Here is a 26,851-nt window from a genome sequence, read left to right as displayed (position 1 = left end):
AAAAAAAAAAAAAAAAAAAAAAAAAAGGTGTGAGGTATCAAACTCTCTATCCCAGGCACCCCACATTTTGAGAACTGTTTGCTCACGCCAGTATGTTAGCCCATTAGGTAGCAGGATTATCAAACATAATTTTTCTGTAAACTGAATTTTCTACTTTTTAACAGAGTTAAAAATAACTGACAGATGGGGAGTATAATAGCTCAGGGAAACCACTGTGTGAATGCATCTAACAGTTTCCCAAACTGGATTCACATCTAGCTGTACTGGAGTTTGAATAAATTCATGATGGCTTGAACCCATCTGTGTACACATAACCTAGATCCTGGTCACTCATAGCTTTTGACACAAATGCTATTAAAACTAGGGAACTAGGGTAGAAAGAAAAGTTCCCTGCAATCATGGATATTGCACTTGTAGTAAGTGGGAATGCTGGATCCTCCATGGTATAAAATATATATTTCAAATAAAGGTATTAATGTGATATTTACATATGCAAGAAAATTGTGGCATAGTGTGAATAATTTTCCTTCCAATTAAGAATGTACAAACCATCTTAACAGACAACGTCCTGAAGCGTTTAAAAGAGTTTGAATACTGCATTATTTCTTATGATTCATCCCTTTGAGAAATGATACATTCTCATCTTTATTCAAAGATTTCCAGTGGACCAATGCGGCTCTAAAGCATGTAATGTGTTTATGACCATTACTAATGAGATAAAAGGAAATGGCATTACACATCATCATTTTGTCAGTTGTAGTGATTTCCCCATATATTTCCTGACATTTCTATGTGTTAAAGTGGTTGTTGGGTTAAAACTATTCTAATGCAGAACTGGAATCTGCTCTGTAATCTCCCTGTAGTTCATATTTGATCTATATGGTGTTCTTTCAAGGCACTCTCAGAGGCATTAGGTTCTTCTTTATCATGAAGGATCATGGTTTCACAAGTACTGAAATAATGGAATAATGGAACCAAAGAAGGCATTTCTTCTCTTTCATATCTGTTGTTGGTGTTTTGTGGTATTTTATTTTATTTTATTTTATTTTATTTTATTTTATTTTATTATTTTTGTTGTTGTGAACAAAGCAATCCAAGAAATAATTTAACACAAAATGAGTGTAGGAGAGACGATGAATCACACACTTATTTTATCAGATTTGAAAGTTTGAAAGAAATTCGACTATTTTAATTTTGTCATCTGCAAATAGTTATGAAAACAGTATGAACTGCTCCTTGGAAGAAGGAGTGAACCATCCAAGATTAGCACCTGTTCTTTGACTTTACTTTGCACCCGTCCTGCATTTAACAGGTTTTTGCAACCAGAGTACAAAAAGGTGCAAAATCACGAAAGGACTAACAGAGTAAATAACTGAAGTCAACACTGAATTAATATAATACTTCTTATGACACAGAGTAGAGTATTCAATCAGGTATCTTTTACAAGCAATTGATATTCTTGATAGCCTGTGCATAATGTTGTCTAAACAGTTAGAAGGATGTTAACATTTCATTACTCTTGCCATTGATTTTTTTCTGCTTTCTTCACAACAAAAGTCAAAACATGACCTCTTATTCCACTGAATTAGTTCCAGAGCACTTGGCATTATTGACATCCTAATGAAAATTAATGATGGCTCTTTTGATTCAGTCTTTCAAGTAGGCACACCAAGCACATTTAAGAAACAGGCAAATTTATTCATCTTATTAAAATGAAATAATATGCTATTAAATACTAAAATGTAGCATTTAATTTGCATATCTAAGCACACTGAATTCAATGGATTTAAACTGCATTTTCAGGATCTGATGTTACATAGATCTAAGCTTGGCAATAAACTCAGACCTGAAAAGCCGATGAGTGTTACGACTAAATCTACACATATTCTTAAAACATTTTGAGCCTTAAATTTGTAGTGAAAATTTGGCAATACTGATTTTATTTTTATTTTTTACTATGCAACAGAGACAATACTTTATGAGCTTACCTATTTTCATGCCTTTCTTTTCCATTTTAAAGCTTGAAAGTAATTTGTATTCTTTTCAGTGACTTTTTTTCTTTTGTGCTCACCAGCTGCCACCACACAGCTGAGTGAATTTCCTTCATACAGAGCCTTACACAAATAATTAAGCACACACTGACTTCAGTGTATGGGTATGGATTCTTCTTTGGATTCATGTAAATAAGGATTAACTCCACTGGGTGAAATATGAAAGGTGAATGGTTTCATAACTGGAGATTGAGTGAAAGCTTGCTATTTTATCTAAACAATTTGCTATTCCTGGGCAATTCTCCCAGGAATAATTACTGGGCAATTATCTAGGAACGGTGAAAAAACTTATTTTCTTCCTCTATTTCTTTAGACAATAAAGACTATGATGCATATCTATCCTATACCAAAGTGGATCCTGACCAGTGGAGTCAAGAAACTGGAGAAGAAGAAAGATTTGCTCTTGAGATCTTACCAGATATGCTTGAAAAGCATTATGGATACAAGTTGTTCATACCAGACAGAGATTTAATTCCCACAGGAAGTAAGACATATATTTATGCTTATGTATTTCCTAAACATCAAATTAAGTGATTCTATATATGATTTTAGTATCATTTCTATGCTTACTCATTCAGAATGTCATCTTTCCTCCATCATCTTAGGGAATAATGAAGATAAACCACCAAACATGTTTAAAGTGCGTTTCCCAGATAAGAGGATTATATTTTAATAATTGCATTATATTTATTGAAGGTGAGACAATGCATAAAGGACATGCATATGTAATAGAAATTAATTTTATTAATAATATCTCACAGATTCTTGGAGAGCCTGCACAGCTAAGAATGAGAAAATAAGTCTTTATTTTCTGTTCCTGAGTGTTTTCCTGGAAAGATATCTGTGACTTTAATTCAAAAGTAAATAAATATATAAATAAATATTGATATGCATGTATTCCAGAAATTAAGACAGGAAGAAAAAAAAAATGTGTTTGGACTGAGGCAAGGCTTGAATAATGATACCCGCAGCAGAGCAAATAAGTGAATTCTGATAGAGCCCACTGAAGATAAATGTGTATTGGAGGCACTGGAGTATTCTTGGAGATTGAAAATGAGAATAGATTCCAATTGATATTAAGTAGATCTATTTTCCTATATCTTTCACAAATTCCAATCTATGTTCAGTAATGTTTTTTAAACTGTGGTAGCATTCTTTGTAACTTCAGTATAGTCATTTAGAAAGTTATCAAGTTCAATATATTTTATTGAACTTATGTTTATAAGAAAGGATGCTTGGTATAAGCAAAGCACAACTTTAAGCATAATCAGATGGATATTTTCAAATCTACAACATCCGAAACATTAATTTATGGGAGACAGTTCTGTTTCTGTGAATGCCTGTAGTGAGGGCATAAAAGGAAAAAAGAATCTAACCCAACTGTATCATTTGAGTATCATTTGAATTTGAGACTGAGCCAACAAAGCACATAGTTTCTGTTGTTTCCTACCTGGGTGACTTCTCCTTTTTAAAGAATAAAATGGTGATGGATGTACTTATTCCAGTAGATATAGTTTCAAAATGACAGTTCATACACAGACCCTACCAAACCATAGCACAAAGGAGAATAAATGTTTCACTGAATCACAGAATAGTTAAGGTTGGAAAGGATTTCTGGAGGTCATCTGGTCCAACCCTATTGTTCAAGCAGGGTCACCCAGTTCAGGTTGCCCAAGACCATGTCCTGGCAAGCAAACCTGACCTGTCTGAAGGTGATGTTTTTGCAGAGTTCAGTGAATTCTTCTGGGAGCAAGAGGTTTACATCTGTTTTTTCTCCACAGTCTATGGGAATGGAGTATTTTCTTGGCTTGAATTTTGAGCAATTGTCTTATTTTGTAGCCTACATTGAAGACGTGGCAAGATGTGTAGACCAAAGCAAACGATTGATCATCGTCATGACTCCGAATTATGTTGTAAGAAGAGGCTGGAGCATCTTTGAACTGGAAACAAGGCTTCGAAACATGTTAGTCACTGGTGAAATCAAAGTGATACTGATCGAATGCAGTGAACTGCGAGGAGTTATGAACTACCAGGAAGTTGAGGCCCTGAAACATACCATCAAGCTCCTCACTGTCATTAAATGGCATGGACCAAAATGCAACAAGTTAAATTCGAAATTCTGGAAACGTTTACAGTATGAAATGCCTTTTAAGAGGACTGAACCCATCACACATGAGCAGGTTTTAGATGTCAGTGAGCAGGGGCCCTTTGGGGAACTGCAGACAGTCTCCGCAATTTCAATGGCTGCTGCCACCTCCACTGCTCTTGCCACTGCCCATCCAGATCTGCGCTCCACCTTTCACAACACATATCACTCACAGATGCGCCAGAAACACTATTATAGAAGCTATGAATACGATGTACCTCCTACTGGCACCCTGCCGCTTACCTCAATAGGTAACCAGCATACCTACTGCAACATCCCTATGACACTTATAAACGGGCAGCGGCCACAGACAAAAACTAACAGGGAGCAGAATCCAGAAGAGGCTCACACAAACAGTGCGATACTGCCCCTCTTGCCACGGGAGACCAGTATATCAAGTGTCATTTGGTGACAGAAATGCAAGGGGCTATCCACCCCCTTGAGTAGGAGCTGAGTCTGCAGTCTGGTGCCTGGAACTACATCCTTGACTGCTGCTGTTAAACATGCATTACAATTGATAACATACGAGGAAAAACAGGGTCTTGTACATATGTTTTTTGCAATTTCTTTGTAGCATTGGTCTTCCTGTTTTACCCATGTCTCTTCCCATTCACATTTTCAAATTTGTTTTATATGTCATTGGAATTTGTATATTTACATTTTTTTAAATGAAGAAACTGCTGTATAGATAGGAAACTTTTTTGCTTCATTAGTATAGTTTTAGACTTTTTTGTTTGTTTTTAACCTCCCTTGGGAATGCTTGGACAAAGCTCTGTTGGTTTCAGAATCACCATCCATTTTGTTGGCCTGTCTAGCCTGACTCCTGAATGCCATGCCTGCTGCAGTTCACCTGTTTTGGAGAATATTTGTTCTTAGAAGGACCCCATCCCTCACTGAGAGCTCCGGTTTCATTTCTCCTCTTGTAACATGCACTGCTTCTTCCCAGCCCTTATTGTGGTCCCATTTGGGATACCGCAGTCTGATCATCTGGCATTTAACTTCGTAGAAGCCTATCAAACAAGAGAATATACCCAATCTGTATCAGTTGCTTCACAGTAGTCACTAGAGTGTGTAGAAAATAGAGATGGTTTGGTTTTTGTTTTCTTGTTTGTTTGCTTTATGTTGTTGTTATTGTTGGTTTTGTTTTGTTTTAAGAATGAGTCAATTGTACCCCATTTATAAATATAAAAGCAAACCTTATTTTTAACACTTCCTGGAAAAGTATTAATATGGCTGTGGATTTTATTTTTAAGCATTTGACTTTTTCTTTTCCCCTTTTCAAAATCCTGCAAATAAGATCATTTGCAGCCTTCAGGCAAGTAAGACAAAAGAGATAATAGTCCCTGAAGTGCAGTGAGTCCTGATGATATTTACAATGATGAATTCCAAACCAAAGGGGAATAAAAAGGAAGTATCATATGTTTGTCACTTTGTATTTAAGTGTTATTTTCTGAAAAAGTAAGAGCAAAACATTATTTTGCTGTTGATTGCAGAGTCAATTTAATGTTTAAAAAAATGTATTTGCTTTAAAATGATATATTCTAGATTAAGAAATATTCTTTTATTTGGTTTTAGCTTGTAACAAAAAGTAAAACTTAATTACAACATGATTTCAGTTAAGTACTCAGGCAGAAAAAAAAAGAAAAAAAAAAAAAGAAAACCAACAAATATCATTGTTTTCAGAATAAACTTTATTTATACAAAATTAATATTTAAATCAGACCTGGAAGTATTAAAACACTTTATTCACTTTAATGATTAAATAAATTAGTTTTATTTTTATGTATGATTCTGTCTTTGAGGAGTTGCAAATAATGTGTGTATCATGGCTTCAAGAGAAGAAACAAGCCACTATGTTTACATCTGGACATTTTTAAGACAAATGAAATAAGCATCTTACTTATATTTTAAATAATGGAAAAATCCTTTCTGGTTTGAAAAGCAGCATGGAGCACTGTCATAGTTGGATGAGTTATTTAGGCCAAGCTCTCTGTTAGTCTCTGCTAAAAGACACAGAGGAGCTGGGGCAGAGTGCAGCACTCTCTATAGTCATGGGTTTGATTGACTCTGGCAGAATTGTAACTGATATCCTCACAGACAAACATTATAGTCTATTTCTGAAATTAATTAGCTTTAGGTATTTTTATGGTAGCTGACTGATACTGGCCAATATAATGGATTTGTGGTGGTTGTTCATCCTAATCATCTCAAGGAGAAAAGTACAGCTTATAATATTTTGGTCTTTCTTAATGAGAAGTGATGGGTAGAGAGCAGGTAAGCTGCAGTTTGGGGGATGTTTGTGGAAGTAATCCAGAACTGACAATGTGGGAGGAAGTAGCTATGATCCTGTTGTGAAAGTCAAGAAATCTAAGTATCTGCATAACAAGCTAATAGAGCTTTGGGATGGGCTCTGCTTTTGTTTGCTATAAAATGTTCATTTCTCTGACAATTTGCTTAAGTCCTTTTCTACAATCTGTTCTTTATCATGGTATCTCCCACTGGACATGTGCCAAATGTCCACAGAATGGAAACAAAGCTGCCAACCCTGATAAAAATTTAAGACAGCTTTGCACATTTGGTTTTCATAATGTAAGAAAGCTATTATTTATTTGCTCTTATGGACACCTGACAGACATCGATGACATTTTTCTTCATTCAGCTGAATGCCAAATACCCCAGTACCCTCTAAAAGCAGTGCATTATTTATTATTATTATTATTATTTCCTTTTCTCTGCCTTTTACATGTCCTGTGGTAAAGACTGGATTGTGGAATAAGTGTAGAATGTAACTATCTGACCAGAGTCACATTTAGGCAGCATTAGGTAGGTGTTTCCTTAGCCACATGGAGAGTACTTTTCTGTTCTATTTTATGTAGATTTAAGCACTTTGAATAGCATGATTCAGGGACTGATGGATACCATTTGATATTCATACTACTTAAAAAAATAATCTTATAATGTTTTGTCATAATATTAAACAAAAGACAAAAATAAAAAGTAAAAAAATAAAAATAAATGAAGAAGCTGTCTATGGCTTCAGAGACATTCCTCCTTAGTATTACTCCTCTATGAACAGCTTTGTGTGAGAAACAGTGAAGGAAATTCTTGTGTGTTCACATGCTCTATGTTTGACAAAAAATTGTGTTGGAACACAAAATAAAATGAGGGGAAAAGAAACAACAACTCATTGCCCTAGTGTTTAGGCTCCATTTTTTATTGGTAAAGATGTTCCAGTTTTGGCAATGCAGTCTGAAGTGTGCACACAATAGCCACATGTAAGGTTTAGCCATAAACAAATAGCACTTTATTTTTAAAACTGCACATCGTGATGGTTGGTAAAACTTACTCTGCCTGGTCAACAGCTTCGGGTATGCATGTGGATTCTATGCACATGTTACCCAAGTGTGGTGCTTTGTCTTTATAAGGCTTTCTCTTATCAGGGTAATCCTCAATGTACAACTAAAGAACTGTATTGCACAACCTATGGAAAATCAGTGTATAGGTCCTCCAGGCAGTACACGTAGCTGGACATAAATGGAGTTCTGTATGGAAGGCTGATAATTATTCTGAAGGCAAAGTGCATTGCTGGGTCTGATTCTGTTTGCAGTTGCAGAAATATGACTTGAGAATAAATCTAATAAAGCTGAATGAGTGTAAGATGGATTTGTGTGAGAGAAGGAAATTGGAAAAGCAAAGAGAAAAGGATTTCATATTTGCTGGCTGTGACAAACTAAAATCTTGGCCACAAGGAAAGCAGCAGCAAAATATCCTCTGAATTTTTAGTAGGGACCCAGTCCTCACCTGGCAGCCAACATCAAACATTTCAAATGTGATCTGGTTTAGAGTTAAGAACAGCTAGCCTTATATGAAAACTAAAATATTTCTATTACTGCACAGCTGTGAAAATCATGTGTGTGTTACATAATGGGTGATGATCAGCTTCAAAATAATTAGAAAGCCTGTTATACCTGCCTGATTAAAATTTTCAAAGTTTTACTTGAATGTTGTCCACTAATGACACATTTAAATTATAGATAAAGCAATGAGATTTGGGGAAAACTGGCAGGTACACAGGCTTCTTTCAAAACAAGCTTAAGGAAACTTTAATTAAAATCCAAAAAGGAAAAAAAAAAAAAATAGATTGGTAAAGTACAATAAAAATATAGGATAAAAGGCCAATGGAGAATAAAGGTCAAAACACCCACCTGTTTCTTTACTTTTTTTTTTTTTTTTTTTTTTTTTTTTTTTCCTATCATGCAATGCTTTGCACTCTGGCTGACCTACATAAATAAACTGTCTTTTATGGGGCCCATCCAGAGAGATCAGCAACACAAATATATCGCATGTGTCTAATATAGTTCTGAATTTTATTCTTGCCAGTAGTCTAGCACAGAGAGTTTCTGGTGCATCTGCTATTGTCATGATATAGAGGATGGCAGAAATCAGTTAGTGCTAAAAATAATAATAATAACAATCTCTGCTTAGTTTATTATCCAGAGTAGCTATATCCCCTCACACATGCCCTGTATCTTATTTGCCATTATTAGAACACTTTTTTTCTAGACCACTTCTTATATGAGCAAGAGATTAATTTGGCTGAAATCAGAAAAATGTAAGCAATATCATAGCAATGATTCAGCTTGTATAATGACTACTTTTCTTTTCTATCAATTACAGCTCTTCACCTCCTAAATAATCCACTGACTGGAGGTTGGAGAATGGACATCTGAGACATTGTCTGTCATTTGAGGTTCATTAGAGGGGGTTGTACACTTGATTTAGCAGCAATACCAAGTTGTCACTTATGATGTCATTTTGCTGGGCTATTTCCCATCAACTCTGGCTGCAACCTCAAAGAAGATGTGCTGGCAGCATCACTTTCCTCCAGCTGGCCTTTGATTGATGGTCCAGAACTTGGAGCTGTTGCCCTGGGGAGTAAATCTGATAGAAATGTTTCTGTTATCAAGAGTTTTCCTACACTTTTTTTGTTTGTTTAAATTCTGTTTGAGACAAAGTCTGATCTTTGCTCTGCATTAATAAGTTCTGTGGGTGGGAGGTCAAGAGTCTGCTGAGTTATCTGGTAGTCAGAACAGAAATTACAAAGGCAGGCCTGAGACATTGTTTGAAAAATGTTTACATTTTGTAGATAATCAGATAATTAATAAGCACATTGAGACTTAGAGCTGATAAAAATAAAATAAAAAAGGTGTCCCTTTTGTTATTACAACCAGACTCATTCCAAGAGCATACATTACATAAAAAAGCCAATACCCTAAATAATGTAATTTCAGAAACATTCAATAGTCAATGGAAATATTTTTATTTTGGTGGATTATGAGTAATATGATTCTCTAGGATCTAAATGGTATATGAAATAGGTAATCTTTATCTAGTTGCAGAGAGTACAGATACCTCTCTGTACTAGCATGAGGAAAACAATTAGAAGTGAAATATGAGAGCTAAGAACTTGATGGAGATATTCTTGATACTTTTTTGTTTGTTTTATTAAGACTTATCTCTTATCAGTCAAAGAATGACAGAAGAGACACAAAAAAATACTCCAGAAATGAAATGGATGTGTTTTTAACCTTCTTTTTCTCCCTTTTCTCAAATTTTAGATGTCTCTCTGCCCTCCTTGCCAATCATCCAGAAATATATATATATATATGTACACCTACCAAACCCATGGTCCCCAGCACATTTACAGGTGTGTAGGGCAGTTCAACCTGACATGAGAGGCTGCGCAGACCTAGAGCACCCACACAGGGAAAGGGAGAGCACAGGGTAATTTGTCTCTTACGCTTAGTTACCCCTGTGTCAGGCAGGTGTAGAAGAAACTACAGTCTCAATACATTGCCATTCTTCTCCTACTATAGAGAACACACAGAGGAGGTGTCAGTAGACCTTAAGGACAGCAATAGCAAATGTGAGTGCCATCAGCAAGGCTAAACCCAGGCCCCTTATGGCAAAACAGCAATAAGAGAAGAAACAGCTGGCAGCATTTCCAATTTGTTCAGTGTGCAAAGTGAAAACCAGCATTGAGCCTAGAAAGAGGTTAATTTAGATGGTTAGGGTGCAGTAACTAAATGACAATTTGAGGAAACTGCTGTATGGATCAGATAGCACCACAACGGGATCCCTCACAGCAGCTCCCATCCCATCCCATCCCATCCCATCCCATCCCATCATCTCATCCTCTATTTGCCATGCAGGCTGTGTTAAAAGTGTAAGCACAAAAAGTTTGTCTGGGATACATGTGAAAAGTCTTTGCAGAGATATTTAGGGGAAGTAGATGTCTTCTCTCCTGTGAAGAAATTTGCAAGAGCAAAGACATGATTTAAATATATAAGTATATATTTATACTCATTTCACACACTATTTTTTACATCTCTGTATGGTGCTCATGTGAAGCAACAACCCAATACTTTCCTGATCTTCCTGATCTTCCTGTAAAGTGGAAAAAAAAAAAAAAAAAAAAAAAAAAAAAAAGTTTTAAAAGGTCATTTATGGGTTCACAATATCGTCACCCATGCATCTGCAATAAGCTCCAGGGTATGAACACACATTCATAAATAAACAGATAAAAATAAAAACAAAGCAAAGTAAAATAGCAATGTAATTGCTAATCTCTATTTCAACCAACTTTTAAGGACTTCTTTTTTCAAAACAGGATGTTTTCTCTTGGAGTTTTGTCAGAAGTTATGTGAGAGACAGTTTTAAATTTTCTTTTCATTGTTTGCGTGACAGGTAAATCACAGGGAGATTATAGTTGTTTATATATATATATATAAAGTCACATTATTCACCGTAAGTTTAACACACAAATGGTAATGAATTTACAGACTTAGAAGAAATTGTTTGCCAGAGCTAATGCTCTCTGGTGAACAGCACACTACAACTCTAATTAAGTTCTTAGGGACATTATAGTAGACAATTTAAGCGATTCATATTATATGTGCAACTTCAGCATCACATTAGAAGGATGTACATTTGTCTTCTTAAAACCCAGGTAACTTCAAATGGAACAATTACATAAATACAAAGCAGAGAGGAAAATAGACACATAGCTGTCTCTTCATCTGTCTTAGCAAAATTGCTCAGTGACATCAGGCTTTCTTTGAGATCACCAACTTATGACTACCTTTGCAAAACACAGGAATCTCTGCAAAAAAATGCAGACATCTGGGGCAAAGCTGTTGCAATAAGCACACACAGATACCCAAACACACTTTATACTTTGCTATACTACACATAGCTATTTTAACTTGTAATAATTTAATCATAGAACAATACAACAAAATAAACTAAGTAGCCTTTCCATAAAAAATCAGGGAAGTCCCAAACAGCTGAATTTGTTCAAAGGACCATATCCTCCATATGCTGCAAGATGAAAAAAATTTGTAACCAGGCCATTGCTAGGTTGCACTGTAACAGAGTCAGGCAGCTGGAGGTGACACAATATGAGAAGTGTAGTGAAGATGTTTCCTGGTCATGTCATAATGGTACATGACTACCAACTAGTCCTGATGTCACAGGAGATTACAAACCTCCTTTGCATATAGGACACTAGATACACAAATTTCCCAGGTACTTCCTTCCCTTCTTGGGTGCTATCTGAAGCCATTTGTATAATCTTGCTGGAGGTAGAAAAAGATCCAAATGACATTTTCTACCTACATCTGCCAGAATTCCTGTCATGGTCTATAACAATTAGATCTGTTCAGTTCATCTCCTATTTTCTCTTCTGTTTTTTCCACTTACAGTCTCATTTTTCATCTCTCAAACAAGAGATTATTAATAGCATTCAGTGCCACATAGGAAATATCATTACCTTATGTATTAATACCTTATGTATGTATTTACTCTTAGATATTTTTGCAGAGAGATAAACAGCAGCAAAGGCACATGAAATGACACTTGCAAACTTGATCTTTATGTAACATTGAAGAAAAATTCCTTGTTCTTTCATCTTGGACATGTTACTTTCTATGCATCTTTCAGGATCATGGTAAAGAGCAATCTAGAGTATAAAGGTTTGGGGACAGACTGAGGAACACGTGAATATTATTTTCAAAGTTGTTTTCATTCCTTATTGCTCTCCGTACTGTCTGTTTTGTTTTGTGTTGTTTTCCATAAGGGAACAGACAGCAGGACTGAGATACCATTGCACTACATTGGATTAGTGTTGTCATAGCCACCTTAAAAAGAATGGGGTTCAGCTCCAGAGAACTGGAGCGCAGTAGTCACTCGGCTGGAAATCTCCTACCTAGTCTTCTCTCATCTGTTCAATGAGCTGCTGGATTTTCTCTGCTCCCACTTCAGTTCTGCTCCACCACAGACTCTCTATTAAGGAGGTTTCAAAAGGGAAAATAGTGCTTTCAGGTGCTTCTCTCCAAAATGCTTGATCTCAGACATGGTGAGCCTTCTGCTATACATACTCACAGAGAGATCCATTTTCTGTGAAAAAAAAATGAATTTTCCTTAACAGTTTGGCCTTCTGATTGCCATCTGCTGGCTTGCTAAGGCTCTCCAAAGACTCAAAGACTAAGATAAAATCAGTTATTTCAAAGTTAAGGTGAATCAACAGGAACTTATAGTATCATCACTGATTGTTTTGAATAGCCAACTAGAAAACATATTTTACTCTTTTCACAATTCTCTCTACTGTACTTATGTCCTAGATAATCTCCCTTTATAATGCATTCTAAATGTCTTGTAAAGATTTGATCTAAACTTTTTACTATTAGTAAGCAAGCACAGAAATAGTTTAATACAGCATCTTGGTTTCATCATGATTTGCAGACTCATCATTTTTATCTTATCCTTGTCCAAAAGGTATTAATGTTAAAATAGAAAGCTGCCAAGAGTTAGGCAATGGTGTGACAATGAACACTTAGTGAGTTGAGGATGCTAAAACACAAAGTATTTGTCTTAGTACTTAGTATTTATCTTCCATAATAAAAGGAAAATAAATTATCCTCCCAACTTTACATCTAAAATCTGCTGAAGTCACTTACATCAGTTCTGAGTCACATAAGAATTTTACAAATAAAGCATGGCATTAAATCTGTGTTATTAGCTACAAGTCTCATGTGACTATTTATACTGAAATAAACAAAAATACCATCTCATTGGTAAATATTTTATCAACACATAGAAAATAATTGCACTTTCTTCAGAAGATAAGAAAGAAAAATGACCAAAAAAATAAAGGAAAATAATAATAATAATAATAAAAGCACCTCTACAGGAAAGAAAAAGTGCCTAGTTGTAATAGTAGAGGAAGAAATTTCTTCACTTTCACTTTTACAAGACAGCTACAAATGCAATAAAAGTAAGAAAATAAAAATCTATAGAGAAATTCTTGATTCTATAAACTGCAGCATCTTTTTACTGGTAGAAATTTGTCTAGAAGATTTAGTCTCTTTAATTTCATTCAGCTCAGGAGAAGTTGGCTGTGAATAAGCATCATGCACAACACAACTCAAGTAGTAATAGACTCTTCTTGAGAGTACACTATTCAAAGCTAATAGCTGGATAAGCATCTCAATAAAACACTTTATTCCAAAAGATCTCAGTTGGCCTTCAATGGTCCTGGGAACAGCAGATGCAATGCTCTGTGGCTCCTGCTGAATACATGCAGGTACATTACAGGTATATTATACCTGTCAACTTTAAAATGTTTTGCATTGATGCAATGAAATAAGCAAGTGCCATCCAGAGCTCTGAGATCATTCTTAATTTGCTTTATGGGTGGCAGAAGTCAAAAACAATTCCACTCAAATCAGAAGAATCAATACTGTGTCAAATTGGTGTGAAGAAGAGCAGAATTAGGTCCAGAGTTTGCTAACATGGATTTCTGGTTATTCTATAACCTAACTGAAAGTTCAGAATCGTTGACTTTTCCAAATGTCAATTATTATTGCCATATAAACCATAGATTAGCATATGCATACCTGTCAAGGCTTTCTTTAAGGCTGCAGATATGACTAAAAACTAGAAAACAGGACTTTTACTTTATACACTTTGTGCAGAATCACTGAAGTTAAAATAGAAACACTAAAGTTATGTAGAGATATATCAAACCGTATTTATGCATATTGTATATTAAGATATTTTACCTAAAGAGATTAACATATTTATTTTTTAAAAAATTAGATGGCTCATAGCTATGAGCTATTGCATTTTTGTAGTAATACTATACACATTGCTGAGAAGCAAGACAAATTTGATCAAAGTGTTGTCTAGTTTCAGCATATGTTACTTTAAAAAGAACCACATTTTATCTTACCCTAAACCTTCCGAAAATTTACCAAGCCTGGTGTATAAAACTGAACAGCTTATTTATAACAAGTATAACATATTAAAATTTTTTGTATTTTCATCCATTTTTATTCTTACAGAAGATATCATTCACTAAATATGAATGCTGCACATGTTAGCAATAGAAATATTGTTTTTGTAACTTTGATTGCACTTGCCTTAACTTTTCCACGCATATATACAGACACAAATAACATACAGAAGGGAAAAAAAAAAAAAAAAGGATTAAGTGAGTAAAATCCACAAAAGTAGGCCAGCTCAGTACCAGATATACATTTTGCATTAATGAATAATGATACATTAGCATATTCACCTGAATCCTTGTAAAGAGTATATGAGCACATGATGCTATAGGTTTGTTAAAGCACAAGGTGTACTTTGTCTAGATTAAAAACAAAACAAACAAACAAATAGGAAAAAATTTTGGTGTGACTTTTCTTTAGGTTTTAAAAAAAGTTGGATGTTAAAAAGATCTTTATTACTTGCATATCAATATTTTTGTATAATAATATATGAAGAAGTTTTTAAAAGAAGCAAACAGCAACAAAAAACACAACCTACTTGCTTTATGGTGTGCAACTTTTAGAGAAAAATAAACAGGGTATGTGTTTAGTTTGTAAAAAAAAAAAAAAAAATGTTCTTTCAAGATTGCTCTTTCACTGGTTAAATGCAAGGTTATGACAACTTGAAACACTTTTCTTTCTTTTGTGACTGAAAGAAAAAAATAAAGCAATGTGAATAAATTACGTATACAACTTTTTTTAAAAAAAAAAAATAATAATTGTTGCTAATAGCAATATTAGTTTAACTGCATGATAGTTTAACACACTTCGAAGGTTCCAGTTTAGTGATTTGACTTGCAAGACATACTGAGCCAGAGCATACGTATGGGATAAACTAGTTCAGCTCCACTGGATAGAATGGAGCTGCTCCAGTTTACATCATCTGAGAACCTGACCTTAAAAGAATGCACTTAACGGCAAATGTCCCTCCATTAATATTTTCTTTTGTGGTGTTTTCCTCTTGTTCTTCTGTTTTGTTTCTTGCTTATGATTCATGTATTCTACATGTATCTTTTTTTTCTTATAAACATGAAAGGTTATAGATTTGCTCATAGTAAAGCAAGTAGTATAGTCACAACTCTTGGGAGGGGGGAAGATACTGTGTGTGTGTGTGTGCACGTACATGCATGTGCATGTGCATTTTACTACTGCATTCTTTCATTTTTACACCTCTTTAGCTCCACAGGAACCACAGGGTACCTGGAGAGTAGAACAACATGATAGTGAATAGGTTTTTTTTAGCTTTTTGCATGGTGTGCGTGAGCAGAGTGAGAGAATATGTATGACAACAGAACTGTAGTGGAGCAGTAGTAGCTCAGATCACAGCAATGTTATTTTACAAATAAAAGCTAATGAGAAAATGTCCAAGAAGACTTTATTGAAAAACTGGATTAATGTTTTTCCTATCTAATTGTGTTGAACGTATCATGACTTCATCAGGAAAACTCCCATTCTTGATTTTCTGAACAGACTATAATCTCAGTCGTTCTTCTCCCATCTGCAGTGGCATAAATCAGGCATATCATTATCCAGTGCAATGGGTTTATATCCATCACATAAACTGGAATCATTGTCTTTTTGGCTTTTCTATAAAGACCCTCACATCCTCATCTCTTTGGAAGATGTAAGAAATACTGAACTTGTTTCACTCTTTCATTATTTTGTTTCACTTCATATTTCAAGGGAATTACTCCAAATTAGAACCTCATTGACACAAGAATTTGAAGCATTGAAGCAAGAGATAGGCACCAGGTCACAGCAGTTCTTGCAGAGGCTGGTCATATGCCATTCATAGAGCTTAAGTCTGCAAGAGAGCTAGCCTTCCTCATGCTCCAGAGGCCCGGGCCAAAGACCAGCCAATGTACTTTTAGTTCACGAGTATCATTACATATTAAGACATGACAATTGGATCAGTTTACCTGCAGCAACACACAAATACATTTTTAATACAACTACTGTATTTTGCAGCTGGAGTCTGAAGCCTGGAGTCAAGCTGACCTATATTACAAAATATTGTTTCTACAGTCACCTTTTTGAACTTTGAAGCTGTCTCTTGCATCTACTTCTCATAAAATTTTAATCTTTGCCATATAAAATATCAGTAAGACCGTCTGGTTAGATAATCATGGTTTCACTAATATCAACATGATTCATTGGTCTGATATGATGGCAAGAAATATACTTAGCATTCTGTTTGACATGGTATGAAATATCCTTGCTCAACTGTCCGCATGTCATATGCACAGAACTATGGAATCCACTGTAAATTCAAAAATATTTATGTATATTTAGTTACATTTTTTAATAAAAGATTGCTATTAAATTGACATTAATAAAAAACAATAACAAAGGGTTCTATTCTTTACTACATTACTCGGCATTCTTTGCACCTTAAATTACATTAATTTCTGGTATTCCTTCCCCAAATCATGCATGTTTAAACAAGATGAGAAGCCACATCATGCTGCATTCTTGAAGAGAGACAACTACAGGAAATAGTAAGTATATACAAGATTGCTTAGAAAGCACTCAAGTCCTGGTTCCAAAACAAACTAACAAAGAACAACAACACCACCAAAAAAAAAAAATAATAATAATAAAATAATAATAATAAAAAAAAAAAGCTTGAAGACTCCTGACCTGCACCACGCAGAGTGGCAATCTGATCTGAGACCATACATTTCGTGATTGCTGTTTCCTGACAAAAACACAAAATCATTTCCATTTTCTTTTCTTCTGCTATGGGCTCTCATCCACACACAGTCCTCCCCTTCAGCATGTTGTCACTCAAATTCTAGAAAGAAAGCTCCTGAGAGTCAGAATCTCTCTGCTTTCTCAAGTCTTCTGGACTATCACATTATTATTATAATTAATTTCATTCATTTGCTGATATATAGTGTGCCTGTTGGGCTCTTTAATGAAAACATTGATTAGCTGATAAATTTTCCTTCTTTTCTGAGTATTTATTTCCTTTTTGAGTTTATCCCCAAATGATTTTATTATTATTATTATCATCATCATCATTATTATTTCTTATCAATGGGTATTCATTAATAATTAATGAACAATTAATATTCAATTAATATATTGGTCATTATGATAATTAAAATAATTAATAACATGATTATTAATTATCAATGGATATTTAGAATTGGTCATTAATGAAGACTATGTATCTTTTAAAACATAGGTTTGCCTACTTAGGAATTCAGTGTGGTACCTGTATTTGAAACACGGGTTCTTGGACACAGCTGTGAAATATGACTGTTCATGCTATTTTGAGGTTGTGTGTTTACTGCATTAGAGAAATGGGAATTTCTGAAATATATATATATATACGGGGGGGGTGGGGGAGGGTAAAAATTAAATACTCAGGTATTTATGGTATCCACTGAATAAATAAAGTTGTTGTTTGTAAGAGCTGTTTTATTTTAACCAGAAGACTATACACAATTACTGTTAAATAACCTCCTAACAGTCATAAAAGACACAAAGAGACATATTACAAAAGGTGATACTGAGAATAAGAAACAGTGTAAGTATTTAAGATCATGCTGGATGGAGCTTTGAGCAATCTGATTCAGTGGAAGGTGTCCCTGCCCATGGCAGGGGGATTGGAATTAGATGATCTTTAAGGTCCCTTCCAACCCAGACCATTCTATGATATGATTCTATGATTCTACGATACTATGGTTCCATGACTCTATGATAAAAGAGAACTTAAAATGCAAGCTGTATCTGTAATTGAATTTAGTTTTTCAAAATCTCTCCTAAAGAGCTGTGAATGCATCTTTACAAGTTCAAGGGTTACACACAGGTTAGTTTCAAAACTCAGTGAAATCAAATGTCAAAAATAAAATGGACGGCATATTTTTCAGTAAAATGGAAACTTCTATACTGAGTATAAATCTAACATTTGGATAGAAGAAAGAAAACTGTACCATTGAAGTGATTTCTAAATTCATTGTCTAAAGATTAAAAAATATACTCCAAAAATTAGAGATCTTTAAACTGCCTTATTTTCCATCTACATTCACTATAAATTGATACACATGCCACAAAATCAAATAACTCTTCTTCTAGGTCATGAACACTGATGGAACTTAACCAGTTTATGTTCTTCATACTTTACTGAGGAACACATACTAAGCAAGGTAAAGCTAGGACAGATTCTTTGCCCTGTATGATTACTTTACATGTCATTCTCATTTCTGTCTTGAGAAATTAGGTGTTGACTATCATCAGAATGTACAACTGGCTATGGTGGAGACAGTTGTCATAAGTAACACAGCCCAAATATTTGATCTGGGAATATACCATGGCTTCTCTGACAACAACGCTGAATATGCTGTCAGGAACAACCACAAGACTTTTATTTCTCCTGCAAGCGTCATCCTGCAGCCCATAGTAGCATCAGATGAACTAGACTGACTGGAAAGAATATAAAATCACTAAAGGTGGAATTTACCATTAAAGAAGATGCCAGGAAAGGAGCTATTCTTCCTTAGATGTTTCATATCTCATCCCACATGATAAATTCTTTCTTGCCTGTACATTGCCTTGCTTGGTCCCAGTTTCTTGTTCCAGAATTATGAGAGGAACATAGCTGAGCCACACTATCTGAATTGCTTTGTTCAGTACTAGCTCAGCTTTCTCTACAGTCTCTGTTGCAATAGGTGACTTGCCTATCAATGCATCATATTATTTTGCAGTCTTCTGGGGAGATAGCTCTTGCTTTTGATATTCTACTTGTTTTAACACTTCTAAGAGGACATTCTCATCATGAAAAATTTGTAGAAAAGTTAAAGATTGTATGTTTATTTGGGTATACGAACATGAGGATGTGGTGGTATAAAAGCAGAAAAAAAAAAAAATGAAATTGTAAGTAACTATGAAAAGCTGCATTTATCTTTTTTTTAGCGATTGAGGTCACAGAATGTACACCTCTAAGCAGAGAGTTAACTAATAATTCATGTCATCAAGACCGGGGGAAGGGGAAGGGGGGAGGAGGGGGGTGTGGAAACAACTTTGATTATAGCTAAATCAAATACAATAAAAATATTAAAAATATATAAACTTATACAATAATTTATATAACTTCAATTTATATTTACTAAAATAAAATAATTATATGTAATCATCTTGTAAAGGAACTATTTCAAGATATTAAATACATTATACTTTTTTTTGGGGGGGGGGGGGGGCAAGCTTAGAAACTGTGTATACATCCATAGCAATTTTGCCTTAGTCTCTCTGATAAATAATTAGCATTTAAAAAATGATTAAATAAATATTTATATAGCAGATTAGAAATGGTTTCAAGGACTTATTAAAGGCTTTCTTTGTTGTAAGTAGGATGGAATGACTCTGATTTAATCTCCTGGGTAAATAATGCATTTTATAACTTTTAATTAAAAATGAGAGAATTAGAAATTATTTTAAAGAAATATTTAAATACCGTGAAGGATTTGATTCAAAAGTGACAAAAGCCATCAGATTTAAAAACCAGAAAGCTATTTTATCTTTGATTTCTTTTTTCTTGCTAAAATAAATACCAGTTGCTAGATGTTCCCTTCAGAACTTGTCCTGTGGGACTGAGAAATGAAGTCTGGCCTTCAAACTTACATAGACCAGTTTACAAAAACTGTTGTAGCCTGACAATGAATTAACTTTAAATAGATGGTTTGTAAGATTTGCATTTTAATATGCTTTATAAAACAGAAGAATCTGGAACATACATGTTAGTGTTATGGAGCTTTATTTTAATGTAGAAAGCTGTTTCTTGAAAGATTTTAGTCACAGATCATGAGTTTATACTATTGTTCATCTTTATATTAGTCTTAATAATAAAGTATCTACTCAGAAATACCATAAAAGAATTTGATATTCCTCCTGACTCATAGGTTACTTAACAGTAGAAAAGAGAGTTTCACCCAGAACTATAAATGATTTTATAGTGAGTATGAGATAATTTTTCCACCCTTTGTTCAAATGGAATATTATTTCTGGGGAAGTATGTTCTTTGTTGAGATCCTTGCTGGCTTAAAATACTTTGCAAGTCTTGGCCACAGTAGAAAATATGTTATGAAGTTGTAGAGTAGAAGTGTAAATCTCCTCTATTAGGTATAAAAAGGACAAACCAACACATGATGAATGTAGCCCAGACAAATCCAAAAGAGGCTTAGTGCCTGCTTCAGATAGCTTTTAGAAGATGCCACTAAGTGGCAAAGGACAGTCCTAGAAACATAACACCAGGACAAATTCTTCTGAATGTCTAGTCCAATAATCTTTATCAGTACTAAATGTGGTATTTTTTTCAAGCTTAAATCATATTTTGGCTGTTGGTCTTTGGAGGCAGTTGGATCCTTCATCAATTTCCAGCCTTTAGTAAAATATTAAGGTCTTCTTTGGGTATATTATTCTTAGTTTTATGTACTGACAGGGCATCCCAAAGTTGTTGGCCAGAACATTTTCTTACGACAATCCAAAGCTGCTGATAAAACTGTTCATAAGACTGATTGAAGGAGAGCTCCATTGCCAGCACCTCTCCTTCCTGAGAGATTTTCTTTTCTACATAATCCAATATAATCTTCTTTAGTATTTTATAACCACATAGAAGATATTTTGTTTATTGACTAATAATTTCCCTTGTGGCATCATTTAACAAGTTTTACTGACACCTGAATTGAATAGATCTATTTTATTTGCATTTACTAGAAAACTAGAAACCTTACCAGGACAGAGTTGCACAGCGCGTTGATGACGGAGTCATGCTATTTAACTTCCTTTTCATATGCCTGCATGACTTTCAGTAGTCTCTTCTAAAAAATATTCCAGAATCCTGCATACTTCTAAAGTCAGAGAAAAAAGTATTTACTCAGTTGTTACTTTTTACTGTGTAACATGGGCAGGAGCAGAGGTGGAGTGTCTTTTCTTATTCTTTTTTGTTTGTTTATATACCTAAGCCCACCTGCAAGTTATAACTAAACTTGAATTTTGACACTTTAGATTTTACCTGACCAGAAAGATTTCTAAGTTAACTTTACAAGTATGTCTCTCATTCTTTTTTTTTTTTTTAATTCTTTAAAGAGATTTTAATATAGTTTATTATTATTATTATTATTATTATTATTATTGAGGAAAAGATTTGAGAAAGAGTCATTGCTCTTCCCAGTACTTTTTCCATATACATTTTCACAAGTTTTCCTCACATTGTTCACACTGAAACTAGCAAATTAAACATTGACTGAGCGTATCCTTTGGCCCTGGTGCCAACAGGTGCATCGATGTTATTAAACTCTTTTGGCATCCAATAGAGTTGTTTAATCTAATTTGTCTATTAGGAATAGTCATGCAAACTTGCTCAGGCACCAACTATGAGAACCTTTGGTGGCCCAGAGCAAAATCATGCCAAAGACCATTCTAACAACATGAGAGTGAGATAACAGAGCACCACAGGCAATGTTTAATTAAGTAGTGCAGATGAGTCATGGTATTCCCCATCTCTTCCTTCAAGAAAATGAGGACAAAAAGTTGTTAAATCTCCCAGTCTTAAGAGTTTCATGAATCCACAAGTATTTCTTAAATCTTAAAATTTCAGAAAAAAATATTTTTGGATAATTTTACCATCCTTTTTAGAAAACGATGTCTTGTTTCTTGTCTAATCCTTGTGATTTTAAAAAAAAATAGAATTTGAAAACACTAAACAGTGTTTTCAGGTTTTACTTTCAGGTTTTAGAAACCTGAAATATTTTCTTATTTAATAGTAAATGTCTTGCAAAGTTGACGAGGGTCCTGAATTTCAGTTTTGAACACTTGAGGCTGTAGACTACTTGTTATTACAGATCTCATACAACTTCAACTTTGCTAAACAGCATCTAAACAGTCTAAACAGTCTTGTAAGACAAGATTTCAGATTTTTTTAGGCTGCATGTGTATTTAGGGTCAGGGCCATGGTATGGTCATTCCACAGACAGATGTCAAGGAATCTGGACAACCTAGAGAACCTTTGGAATTGTACTTGTTTGTATGAACTGAAATATTATCATATTAATATTTTAACATATTTTTATCTGAAGGAAAAAATAATAATGTTATTATAGTACATTCAAAAGTATATAGGAAGTAGATGCCAATATACTTCAGCTTAGTGGTGCAATTATATTGATAGGTTTTTTTTATTATTATTATTTATTTATTTATTTACTAATGGAGAAATTAAAAAATCACCCACTACTTACACACAAAACTTTCCATAAATGATATTCTGAGCTCTAATTGGTATTTTCTCTTCATTTTATTATCAGTGGACTTGACCAAGGTCTAAGAAATAACAAAGGAATTTGTTGCGCATTTTCACTCCAACCATTGACTGAATTTAACTAATCTTCTGCTATGTCCAGAGGAAACTGACCGGGACATTAATCATCACATATTCTTCTCAAAGTTTGCATCATGATCTGATGTGAAATATCAGACTGACAGGTTATGCCTTAACTGAAAGCACAAATCAGCAACATATTTGGAAACACGCTTTTGATGGATTTGAAAGAACAGGTAACAAGAAAGAAAATCGGTAAACAAAGTATGAGATTTATTGTGTGACATCTAAAAAATGATACTCAGCTAAGTCACAGAGTGAAACAAAGGTTTATTATTACTAGTAGAATATGAGAAAAGGAGATTCTATAGGTCAGCTAAGCTGGCAACCATTAGTACATCTTGCACTTTGTCTTTGAAACAACAGCCAGTGTTTTTTTTGTTGTTCAATCCAACAAGCTTGTTTTGAGAAATGATTTACCCTTCCTGCCAGCCATTGTATAAAAATACTGTGTTTCTCCTGTCACACTATTTGATTCTGTTGAAAAGACCTTTGGGTATTTTAAGAAAGTTCTTGATCTGGATTAACACACACACACACACACAAAAATCCAAACAATATAACTACCATTTTGTTGTGCTTTTTTCCCTGAGGTATTCCTCTGTAGTGTAGCTATTAAGATGTTATTTCATGTAACTATTATCAGCACTAGTAGCTTTCAAGACAAGTTTTGAGGCTAGACTACTCAAGGTGTTTGCTTGCAATTATAATTGGATTTGCTGGATTGCTGAATAATTCTCTTATTTCACATATCTCTATTCATGCTTCTACAGAGACTGCCCCCTGCCCCGAGCTACTCCTGCATAATCTTGGATTTTCTTTACGTGTTCATTAGTATGATCTGAAATGAGATCATCTGAAGGTTTTCCTGTTTCTTTTGTAAGTTATAGTCATGCATATTTACAGAGCAAAATAAAGTGAATTTATAGATGTTCAGTGAATATATCACCAGAATTATGTTGAAAGATTATTGTTGTTCTCTGGAAAACACTAGGTCTGCCTATTCTGGTTATTTGGGTTTCATGTTGACCAAATAATCACAGTCAAAGATATATCAATTAAGTAAATTAACTTTAAATTAAGTTTAACTCTTTGGCACTTTACTTACAAAATCTGTGCATGGGTCATTTTTCTTTGTTTTGGTTTGCTGAGTGAAGTGTCTTTCAGTTATCTAATTTCCTACTTAGTTTCATTTCATACCCACAATTTAGAAGTAATTTGTGTGTTCTTTGTAGTTATGTTTATTGTCTTTCCTTACAGAAGGAAGCATGTTTCTTGTTATTAAGTGTATCATTGACAAGAAAATGACTGCAGTATTCTAATGGAATCAAGAAATCTAAAGTGAATGTACCTAGCATGTCCTTGCCACCTGCCACTTTATTAAAATAAATAAAAAGAGGACAAGAAGAAGGCAACACAGAGAGGATTATGGATGAAGTGTCAGGCATTATTTTAAATCTTCTTATCTTCTGCCAACTTAAATAAAATTCTTGAAATGTACTGGGGCAGAGAACAGGTAGGAGGCTCTGAGGAATATTTAAATTTAAAATGTTTATTTTTTTCCTATGAAGCTGTCTCACTGCTGACACATACTCAGAGTAATATCTGTTAAATGTGGTATCAAATATAAGATTTTATCACTTCTGCTGTTCAGAGCTATCTACAACTGACTGTAAGCGGAGGCTGCTCCACAAAAATAACTAATGAAATGCTGCTGGCACTCCAAGGCAATCTGAGGCAATGACCCAATTTACTTATGTCCTCGGGTCACCCAGGTGCCACACCTGACATAAAATGAAGGCAATGTGACTACACAGCTGTAACCAAGGGAATGGGAAAATCGTCAGGGTTGTAAACATGTACATAAGGTTATGTTTTGACCTGGAGAACATTTGCTACAAAGAACAAAGAAGGAGGTAGAAGAAGATTGATTTTGATACCTCAAGTAGGATTGAGAAATAAATACAAAAGTACAATATTGTTTGCATGCTCTGTCCATCATTGGATCTTTGAGTGCCAGGTTCAATGCCACCTGTCAAAACACAGATGTACAGCATGTCCTCATGGAAGAATTTTAGACTGCTCAAGAGAAGTTAGTTGCAGAGTGCAAACTGCCAACACACTGCTCATCTTTAAGCTACTGTTACCTAGTGACATTCATAGCCCTTCCCAAGGGTTTATGTTCTTTTTACTCTGCAAGGAGAAAACCTAGTATTTAAGAAGATGAATCACAGAAAATAGCACACATAGTAATGAACAACTAAGCCAAAGGATAAAAAACTACGAGAACAAAAACATATAATAAAGTGTACTTTTAGATATTTCCCTGCAAGCTACCATAGGTTGTCTGTCCCGAACAGAAATGCAGCACCTGAATTAAGCATCTATGAAAACTCCCTCTCAGACAGGTACAAGGTCTGTAAAGACATCCCACTGATCCTGCTTCTGCCTGGGACAACGGGACTGATTTAATCATTATCAGGTATGGATTTTTGAGGCAGGATCTTAAATCCCTTCCATCAAAACTGTTCCACTTCACATGCAGTAATTAAATATTCAATAGTCCAAAGAGAGTGTAGGAAAGATGACTTTGTAACCTATGGATATTGTTTATGAAGAGGATATCTGAATTCATATACATTCTCCATATAATATTCCCTATTCCAGTTGCACTTTGCATAACGTTTGCAGGTTTACTTTATCCAGCCAATTAATTATTATTTTTTCCTAAGTAAAGTTGGACAGGCAAAAACACTGTATCCCAGAATATATCATAACCTACAGTTAGAGCTACCTTGAGTTAACTTAGGGTTCAAATCTCTCACCTTTGCTTCAGCCAGATAGGGAAACTGATCCATAGCATCAGTTTTAGCATATTTTCAGAGTCAATCAGATGTTGAGGAGCTGTATTTTAGCTTAAGATGCTTTAAAGGACTGTTAGGAAGTAAGTGCCCAGAAGATTTTATTATGTTCTATGGATTTTTGGCCACCAGATCTGCAAACTGCTCTGAACTATAACTTCACAGGCATTACTGTGTGAAGACTGTTGTGATATTCTTCCAGTGATGTACTTTTTTTAGTCATGTGACCTTATCAGTGATAAAGATGTATTTTTTTTTTTTTTTCCATTTAATTTAGTATTTCTTTGGTTTGGTTTGGTTTGGTTTATTGATGATTTTTTTCCAATGGTCTTTGTTTGGCTTGCTTTTTATTTCATAGGAAAATATAGACTTTTCCAAAACATTACTAATAGTAATAGCAAATTTTAACTCCACAAGACAAGAAAGCATATACTGCTGGGGTTTGGTTTAGTTTGATGGGTTTTTTTTATTTATTTATTTATGTTCTATTTTGCTTCTATTTGAAGCTTAAGAAATCTAGATACAATTTCTTTAATGATTTGACATGAGATTACTGCTGTTTTCAGCAGTCCCTCCTGGCTTCATTGTAAATCCATGTGACATGTCTGAATGGGACAAACTGTAAGATTAATACCTGAGAAGAGGTACTTAAACACTGAGAGATTTCAGTGGGAAGTGAGGATCCTGAAAATCCCTAAGTGAGAATTTTTACCTCTTGAGAAGTATCTCTGAGAATCAGTCTCAATCAGGAGTGATTTCTTACAGCTGTAATTAAAGGTTATTTTCTCCCTAGAGCCCCTATTCTTTGCTCATAGGACTTTATTGTGCTTTTCTCTATTTAATTTATTTACTGTATAGAAGAAGTAGAGAGCTTTTATAAATTCTTAGCAAATTCATTAATTTACTAACTTTACAGTTGAGAAAAATGTTGTAGTTGTTCAAGCATTAAAAGAAAAACTCTGTTGGGACTACCTATCTTTAAGAATGTTTCGTGTGCATCAATAAAAAACTTTTCCCTGCTCTCCCCT

At 34.4% G+C, this 26,851-nt stretch overlaps 1 protein-coding gene across 5 annotated transcripts in view; it reads left to right on the top strand.

Annotated features, from left to right (window-relative positions):
• The window catches only part of IL1RAPL1 (interleukin 1 receptor accessory protein like 1), a 723,370-nt gene extending 710,702 nt beyond the window's left edge, over positions 1 to 12,668 (top strand). For all 5 annotated transcript variants that reach the window (XM_035316058.1, XM_035316062.1, XM_035316059.1 and 2 more), the window contains 2 exons: positions 2,365 to 2,535; positions 3,891 to 12,668. In XM_035316058.1, coding sequence (XP_035171949.1) covers positions 2,365 to 2,535; positions 3,891 to 4,609 — 890 coding nt within the window. In that variant the 3' untranslated portion in view covers positions 4,610 to 12,668. The remainder of the gene's footprint in view (positions 1 to 2,364; positions 2,536 to 3,890) is intronic.
• The last annotated feature ends 14,183 nt before the right edge of the window (positions 12,669 to 26,851 follow it).

The sequence above is a fragment of the Oxyura jamaicensis genome, chromosome 1 (assembly GCF_011077185.1).
Source record: "Oxyura jamaicensis isolate SHBP4307 breed ruddy duck chromosome 1, BPBGC_Ojam_1.0, whole genome shotgun sequence".
Classification (NCBI taxonomy): Eukaryota; Metazoa; Chordata; class Aves; order Anseriformes; family Anatidae; genus Oxyura; species Oxyura jamaicensis.
Note: the sequence above shows the minus strand (reverse complement) of the source record. Positions and strands in the feature narration are given on the sequence as shown.